Source organism: Arvicola amphibius, chromosome 9 (genome assembly GCF_903992535.2).
Source record: "Arvicola amphibius chromosome 9, mArvAmp1.2, whole genome shotgun sequence".
NCBI classification, from domain to species: domain Eukaryota; kingdom Metazoa; phylum Chordata; class Mammalia; order Rodentia; family Cricetidae; genus Arvicola; species Arvicola amphibius.
In genome coordinates this window covers 60,375,446-60,383,670 of record NC_052055.2, presented here as the reverse complement: position 1 = coordinate 60,383,670, position 8,225 = coordinate 60,375,446, and the positions used below count along the sequence as shown (strand labels likewise).

Sequence of the window (8,225 nt, the reverse complement as noted above, 5' to 3'; positions counted from 1 at the left end):
CCTATGTCTGTTGTGAGGATCTGGGGATGAAAGCTTCAAAAATGGTCGCCAACAGAAGGCTCGGGTTGTGAGGGGTGGGGTGGGGGCTCAATTCAGGCCAGTACATGTTCATTAAAATCCTCTAGACAATTTCCTTGGCTTCAGGCTAAAAGAAAGATGTAAAACGCAGCCTGTGTGTGTTTGGAGGGGGCTGCATTGGTGGAGTCAGAGCTTGCCTGAGCACAGTCCTCCCCCACAGGCAGTTACCACGCTGACACAGACGCAAAATGCCATCAATTTTATACAGTTTGTGGTTTAGAAGTAACATATGCAAAAAAACAACAAAAAACGGTGAGTACAGTCCAGACTGCCCCACCCCACCTGAATATACTCTTTCCTGTTCCCCAAGGAGCACAGAACCCAGGACCCCTGCCTGGCACGACCCACTTAGTACAGGCCCCTGAAGAGGGGTTAAGCCCTTAGGGGTCAAGACTCAAGAGAGAGACCCAGCACCTTGTCCCCTTGGATGTGTGTGTGTGTGTGTGTGTGTGTGTGTGTGTCTGTCTCTCTCTCTCTCTGTGTACAGGGTGGGGAATGATCCATCATGGATCTCCTCTCCCCAAGGAGAAGAACTGAGGAGAAGTAAAGCTGAGGAGAGGGCTTTTGGGACAGGCCCCCCACAAGGCACAACTGACCCAAACTGTAGGCTGCACAGCCCTCTTTGGTCCCTCAGACCTCTCCCAACTCCCAGTGTCTATTCGCCCCCTGCAGAGATCCTGTGGTGATGTAGGGGAGGAAAGAAAGCAACCAGGCTCCCTTTTTCCTCAGCAGAGACAAGCGGTGAACAGACCAGACCTGCCAGAGCTAGCAAGGACCCTCTCCCGCAGCTTTGGGCTCTTGAGGTCCTTGGACCGGCACTACTGCTCCTGCTTTTTGCACTGGCTGTTACAATGAATAAATAAATAAATACCTCCCGCCTGCCCACCCGCGCCCCTACAGCTGGCTCTCCTCCTCCTCCAGGGAGCGGTTGAGTCCGGGGATGAACTTGAGCAGCCGCCGGCGGAAGCTGCGGTACTTGGTCTTGCGTAGGCCGGCGCCGCACAGGGCCTGCTCGCGGGCCTCAGTCCAGAGCGCGCCTGGCGCGCCCCCGCCGCCACCCCCGCCCGGGCCCGCGCACCGCACACTGGCGCTGCGGCTGAGCGTGGCGCGGGGAGCGGGACACAACACGGACGCCGGGGCCTCGGTGGAGCCTGGGCCTGGCGTGCGCGTGGGGGGCGGCGGGGGTGGCAGCGCCTGCGGTTCGGCGCCGCCGAAGAAGCACGTGTGGTATACGGCGTCGTCGGTGTCCCCCTTGGCCCGCCGCGCGCCCCCACGGGGACCCCCAGGCGCAGCGAGCAGAGGCCCAAAGGGCAGCGAGCCTGGGAGCAGGCCGGCACCGTAGAGGCAGGAGCGCACGGACTCCAGTGTGTCATAGATGCTTGGGTCCTTCACCACCAGGCCTGTGGCGACATAAGACCAGGGAGCTTCCTGAATCCTGAGTACCCTAGGCTAAGGGTCAGAGGGCACGGGCAGGATATCCAGTTCTTTCCTGTTGGCCTTCCTTGAGCCTCAGCCTTCTGGTTCTAAAGCTGGAGTTAATGAACTCAAGAGTGCCACTCTGGGACAGAAAGGGAGGCCACAGAAAGGAATGACACACGCAGACTTCTTTGTTGGAGACAGTCTCTCCACATAGCCCTGGCAGTCCTGGGACCAGGCTGGCCTCAAACTCTCAAAAATCACCCCCCCCCCCGTCTCTGCCTCCCGGGTGCTGGGATTAAGAGAAATTGTTTTCTTTTTAAAAATAAATCAAATCGCAACTCTCTCTCGGTGTTCAACCCTAACGCCCAGAGCGCAACAGGGAGAACAAAACGGGGTGTATCAGTTTAGGGCGATGCTGTGTCCGAAACAGTACCTCTGCCTCTGCACTGTGAGCCAGCAGCCTGCTAGTTCTAAGAGGGGGACACCGATGGGGACATCTGTCAAGATGTCCCACATACTCACCATGCACTAGCCGCTGCTCCTGAACCATTAGTGATCTGTATTCTCCCCACTTCTCATACAGGGTTTGCTGTAAGACACATGCAGCCAACTGTCAGGACTAGCAGACACCAGCAGGATATGGGGACACACAGAAGTCCCAGGGCTGAGGGAGGCTGAGAAAAATGGAGTCCTTCACAGTGGGTCTGAAGGCCAGAACATGGGAAAAGTAGGGTAGAACCTGGCCTGGTTTGGTCCTCACCTTAAGGTACTGCAGGCGCGCCTCCAGTTCTGCCTTCCGAATGGATGTCCCATACAGAGTTTCCAGTCTGAGGGATTGAGGGGACAAAGGCTGAGCGAGCCTGAAGGCGGAGGGGCCACCACAAGGCTGCGCTCAGGAGCCCTTAGGCACTGCACCTAGACATGAATACCTGAGAATGTTGCCAGATGCCTTGATGATATCAACAATCTCCCGGTGCCGGATGCCTTCCACATTGAGGCCGTTGACACTGGCAATGGTGTCCCCTGCCAGGAAGAGAAGTCAGCACCCGTTCCCCAGGGCATGAAGGAAGGATTTTAGCCAGGAAGGGCAGAATGGTAACCTGGAGAACTATCCCTGAATTCCCTTCCACATAGTGGGGGGATCTGGGCATCTCTTTTACCCCAATTAAAATACACAGAACCTGGCTGGGTGGTGGTGGTGCACACCTTTAATCCCAGCACCCAGAAGACAGGAGCAGACAGATCTCTGTGAGTTCAAGGCCAGCCTGGTATACAGAGTAAGTTCCAGGACAGCCAGAGCTACACAGAGAAACCCTGTCTCAAAATACAACAAAAGTATACAAAACCATAGGCATTTCTCCCTGCACAGAGACCACCAGATTGCTGGAGAGAGAAACCTAGGCTCAGTGCTGGGGATCTGAGAAGAGCTAAGTTGTGAGACACACCCCCAGGAAGCCCTCTCTCCCAAAAGGAGCACTCCCAGGTTCCCATGCTCCTTCTGGAGTTAGCTACGTCTGTTTATCCCAGACCTGTCTTAGACTCCTTCAGTATAGGGAAGGCATGGGATTAGTGCCCAATTGGGAGCTTGCAATGGCTCCAGGCATGCGAAGCTTCAGCTTTTGGAGGTTAGGCCCTGACCCTAAGCAGGGCTTGCTGGAGACTTTAAGTGCTTGTTTGCTATCTGTAAAAACCAATATGGATCCTGGCTGTGAGACTACAGCAAGGACAACCAGGAACTACCTAGCAAAGTGTTTGCTGTATGTGGGAGAGAAGGTAAGGGGCCAAAGACACTGGGCGCAGCTGGAGTAGGGAAGAGTGGTCTCATGGACCATTTTGAAAGACCTGGTAGATCGTTCCTCTACCAGACTCTGCCCAGCTGGACCGCACAGCTGCCAGGAAGCAGAACAGCTGTGCAGGAGTACCATCTTTTCCCTGGGCTCTGCTCTGGGCTCAGGGAACCGTCTCACGACTCAAGAACTACACAGGGGGGCTGGAGAGATGGCTCAGAGGTTAAGAGCATTGTCTCCTCTTCCAAAGGTCCTGAGTTCAATTCCCAGCAACCACATGGTGGCTCACAACCATCTGTAATGGGGTCTGGTGCCCTCTTCTGGCCTGCCCACATACACACAGACAGAATATTGTATACATAATAAATAAATAAATATTTAAAAAAAAAAAAAAAGAACTACACAGGGTCCCACACTAAAAAGCCAGTGTGTCTGAAACCAGATTCTGTTCTTTTCTGGCCTTCTCCAAGTTGGAGGATGAAGGAGAAAAAAACATTAATGCCTCTTCTTAGGAGTAAAATTCTCCACTATCCCAGAGCCCTGTGTTCTGGGCTCAAGGTCTACCTGGTGTGAGCCCAGCCAGCTGGGCAGGGCTGGACTCGTGAACTCGGCAGACGAAGGTCACCATCTCTACGCGCTGTTCCTCTCGGTGGTGAAGGCCGTAAGTCTGTGAACAAGCAACAGGACACTCAGAACAGAGGCAAACAGATCTGCCCAGCCTTCAGACTGGCCTCCTGACCCCTCACTCCTCTATGCCCAGTTTTTCCCACCTGGATCTCGAAGCCAAAGGTCTGGTTGTCTGTTTTCTCCAAAGTCAGCACCTTCCTGCAGAAGATACAGGGTAACGATTACGAGAACCCAGGAAAGTATGGAAGAGCTAGCTGGTTATAGTGACCCAAATCTGTAATCCTGGCACTTGAGATACTGAGGCAGGAGGATGTTCTATTTGAGTCTGAGCTACATAGTGAGGCTCTGTCTCAAAATATAATAACAAAAACAAGAGTGTGGCAGCCCCACAGCTTAGCTCTCAAGGATGAAGTCTGATCTAGAACATTCCAGGAGGACCCAGAGTCTCCAGTGACAGCTCATTCTTTACGGATTTTGGAATGCCCCTCCCAAACCCAACTGAAATTGGCCTTAGGGAGCTGCACAGAATTAAATCAGCCATCTACAGGGGGAGGAGGGAGGCATCAGGAAAGGCTGTCCCTGAGAAAGGTGGTGCCTAGCAGCATCCCAGCCACAGACTCAACTCAGTAACTGAGGCCCCCAATTTGGCCCCAGGGCTAGAGCATCCTAGCTCAGCTGCTTTGGGGAGAAGACAGCCCCACCCCCCCGGGGGCCAGTCACGAGGCTGGGCGCAGACCACAGCCGCTCCTCCCAGCTGTGGTGTGGCCAGCCCACCAGATGTGAAGGCTGGGGGAGGGGAGCCTGGGGCCACCCCTTCCCGAACTGAAGGCTGCCTGCTGGACACAATGGTCCTGGAACCACTCCAGATTCTAGCCTGCTGGGGGAGTCCAGGGTTTCCTCTGCCCACCCCCTCCCCTTCCTTCCCGCCAGCCAGAGGCAGAATAAAGTGGATTCTAAAGGCCCCTTTAAGTCTGGCAGCCTCAGAAAGGCTCTAGAGAGCCGGCCTCCAGCTCCTAGCCTGAGTCACACCCCCTGCCACCCAATGCAGCTCACTCCCCCTTCTTCGAAAGGAGCTTTTAGCCCTGAGTTTTCTGGGGCAGGAGCAGGGAGCCTGGAAGCCCTGTGTCTGTCCAGTGCTTTCCGAGTTCCTGGAAGAGTCTGTGAACTTTACTGCAAAGAGTCAGGTGGTAAATAGTTTAGGTTTGTGGCCAGATGGCTTCTGTCATAAGGGTTTGTTTTACAACCCTTTAAAATATTAAAATATGCTGGCCATGGTGGCGCACACCTTTAAGCACAGGGGAGGTGGAGGCAGGAGGATCTCTGTGAGTTCAAAGTCATCCTGGTCTACAGCCAGGGGTCTGTAGAAAGACCCTGTCCTCAAAATACAAAAAGAAAAAAAAAAAAACCACAAACAAAAAAAAAAAAAAAAACAAGAAAAAAAATAAAACCAAAAAAATTAAAATAAGTTTGTCCAGTAGGCCACAGTTTGCTGGCCCATTTTAAGGGAAGCCAGGTCCAAATCAGGCATGAGACAAGGGCAAAAGGGAACCTAAGCTTCGGGTCCTAGGGTAAGCACCTAGCCCTGTCCACATCTCAAATCCAAGTGCAGCCATGGGATGAGACCACGGGATGGGACCCACACAAGACTAAAGGTTTGGGGTGTCAGACTCAAACATCTGGTCATATAGTGTCTGGGGTCCACTGTGGTGGGCTGGGTGGGGCTTAGGGAAGCCACAGAGGACAAGTTAGGATACTCCCACTGTGTCCTCCTACTTCCTAGCAGCCACCTCTCACTAATCCAGGAAGAGGCAACTGACAGAGATTGGGGGTGGTTAAGGAGCACCTAATGACTCAAAAGTGCCCCCCTTATTCTGCCACCCCTTCATACAACCCACACCCCCACCTGCCCCTCAATCCCAGGAGGGAAGTCATGCTCAAGAATGGAGATGCCTTCCAGGGGGAGTGGGTTGAGAGGCTGTGTGGTGCTCCCCCTCCCCCAACACCTCACTTTTCTGGACCACAGCAGGGGTTTTGGGTGGGGGTGACTCACCGCTGCTGTTCAGGGCTCTGGCTGAAATTCTTCCAACCGGAATCCTGAACCCTGGTAGGAAAATGGCCAGGAAAGACAATGAGAAGTGGGGCTACCCTCGGGCAGGTGCGGAGAAGCCCCAGTTCTGAGGTTTAGCACCCCACTTCCGTTGCCATATCCTCCCTCCCAACTCGTCCTCTGCTTTGGTGCTGGTGTAACTATCTGCCAATTGCGGCTACTATTCCCCCTCCCGGAGTTCACACCAATCCGGGGACCTCCGGGACACAACTGTCCTGGGTTCTAGATGGGTGACCTCTTATCTTCGGCTAACCAGCTTGGGGAAGATTGTGACTTTATAATGATCTTCACTGCTGGGATCATGTCTGATGGGCCAGGCCTTCCAGGCCCCAAAAGCTGAGGCAGGAGCTTTCCCCTAGTTGCAGAGAAAGAAGGGTAAGAAGCCACAGGACTTAAGGTCCTAACTAACTCCAGGGTGCCAGCCAGCTGGGATTGTCCATTTAATGATTCAGACAGACAGTAGTCTGGGAAAGCAGAGTCAGGAGCTCGGACAGGAGGTTGGCAATGCCAGCCTGAAGGTGGTAGAGGTGCCAAAGCTCCTGAGAACAGGTTGCCTGGGGGGCCGGCTGTGGATGCGATAGACCTGAGTCTCTTGATATTGCCGTGCATTTTTTTTAACAAAGTATATAACTAAAAAAAAAAATCCGAGTCAAACCTGTCTCACACTATAGTTGAGAAACGGGGGTTTCTTTTTTGGAGAAGATCCCCCTAACTCTTCAGGGCCCCAGAGAGCCTAAAACAGACTCTGTCCCTCCTAAGATGTTAGTTCTTAGAGGATGGAGGAAGTCCCATCCAGGATCAGCCCTTCCCCAAAGTGCCAAAACAGCTTGAGGCCTTCCTGGACTGTGCTCTAGGTAACACTCCCTAACCCCCAAGCTGCCCCCAAAGCTAGGAGGAGAAGGGGACCCTCTTTCAGAACCAAAGATTAGCCTCAGGGTGGGGACAGTACCCAAATAGGCCAAGGAGGAAGGACTGGGTAGTACAGAGAGACCCCTTTGTCTTTCAACCAGATTTTCATAAAATGCAAATTCTCAACAAGCTGTTCATTGTGTGAAGAGGGGAGCCAGGGACCAGACAGAAGGAGGGGGCCGCGTGGAAAGGCCACCCACACCCATCCCTTCTCCCTAACCTAGGTCTGTGGTCTCAACACTCAGGTCTTCCCAGGCCAGAGGAACAGTCTCACTAACGGAGGGGGGGTGGGGGGGGGACGCAGAGAGCGAGCGGGTGCGGCCCGCATCCTTCCTGCCCTGTGACCTCTCCCACCGCGTCCGGTCCTGGCTGAAGTCAGGAGGGCGGTGCTCTCACAACCCGCATCTTAGATGCGGGACAAAGCGTGAGGCCCTGAGCCCGGGAAGCCCGGCGTCCTAGCGGAGGGGGTGTTCTCGGGAATTTGCAGCACTACTTCTAAGGAGCCATTAGTTTCTCTCCCGCCCGAGGCTCCAGGACCCTCAACTTGTCTGAAGCAAGTGGCGGGGTTCTTTCCCTACCCTTCTTGCTCCAACTTCAGGAGGTGCTCGGGGAGTGGGGTCCTGAGAGTTTCTAGACTTCTAGACACCGACAGGCTGAGCGGGAGGCGGCAGAAAGCCAGATGGAGGCCAGGCGGAGAAAGGGGGTGCTGGGGAAGAGTCAAAGCAGGAGAGTGGAGAGGAGATGGGGCGTTTCGCGCGTGGGGAGTGGAGTGGAGAGCCAAACAACTGGGGGCGTCGTGGTGGCGGGGACCACAGCCTTCCGAGCCGGGAGTGGGCGCCTTTTGAGGACAGGGCCGAGCGAGGCGGGTGGCCCTGGCGCTGACACGCGGTACTGAGTCTGGGGGCGGGTAGCCTTAGGAACGCACCGTTCGGCGGGGCAGTGTACCCCCCGGACACTGCGAGCGCGCCGGTACAGTCTCCGCAGGATGGTAGTCCTCCAGCGCAGCGTACAGCTCGTCCCCCGGGGCTCCAGGCGGAGCGGCGGGCGGTTGGGGGGCCCGAAGCGGGTCGGAGCTGCTTCCGAGTCGGGAGCCGGACCAGCGGGGTCCGGCGCGGCCGCCGCCTCCTCCTTCTGCTGCAGCTTCCTGAGTCGGCGGAGGGTCATGGCTCCGGCGCCTGGCGCCCCTTAGAGGCTGCGCTCACTCTGCTCTCGGTTGTTGGCGATGGCTGGGGGAGTCCAGCCGACCGGGGCCCCGTGTAGCCTTTGCTTTATAGATTCCCGAGAGGCGTGGGGAGCGG

General features: G+C 55.3%; 1 protein-coding gene across 1 annotated transcript; it reads right to left on the bottom strand.

Annotated features, from left to right (window-relative positions):
- Positions 1-258: 258 nt before the first annotated feature.
- On the bottom strand, positions 259-8,148 carry Tamalin (trafficking regulator and scaffold protein tamalin). Its single transcript, XM_038343186.2, is given in 9 exon segments — positions 259-1,478; positions 2,020-2,086; positions 2,258-2,324; positions 2,427-2,520; positions 3,849-3,951; positions 4,055-4,109; positions 5,962-6,005; positions 7,853-7,995; positions 7,998-8,148. Coding segments are annotated over 9 exon segments (1,173 nt in total). The 5' UTR covers positions 8,092-8,148; the 3' UTR covers positions 259-972.
- Between the last annotated feature and the right edge of the window lie 77 nt (positions 8,149-8,225).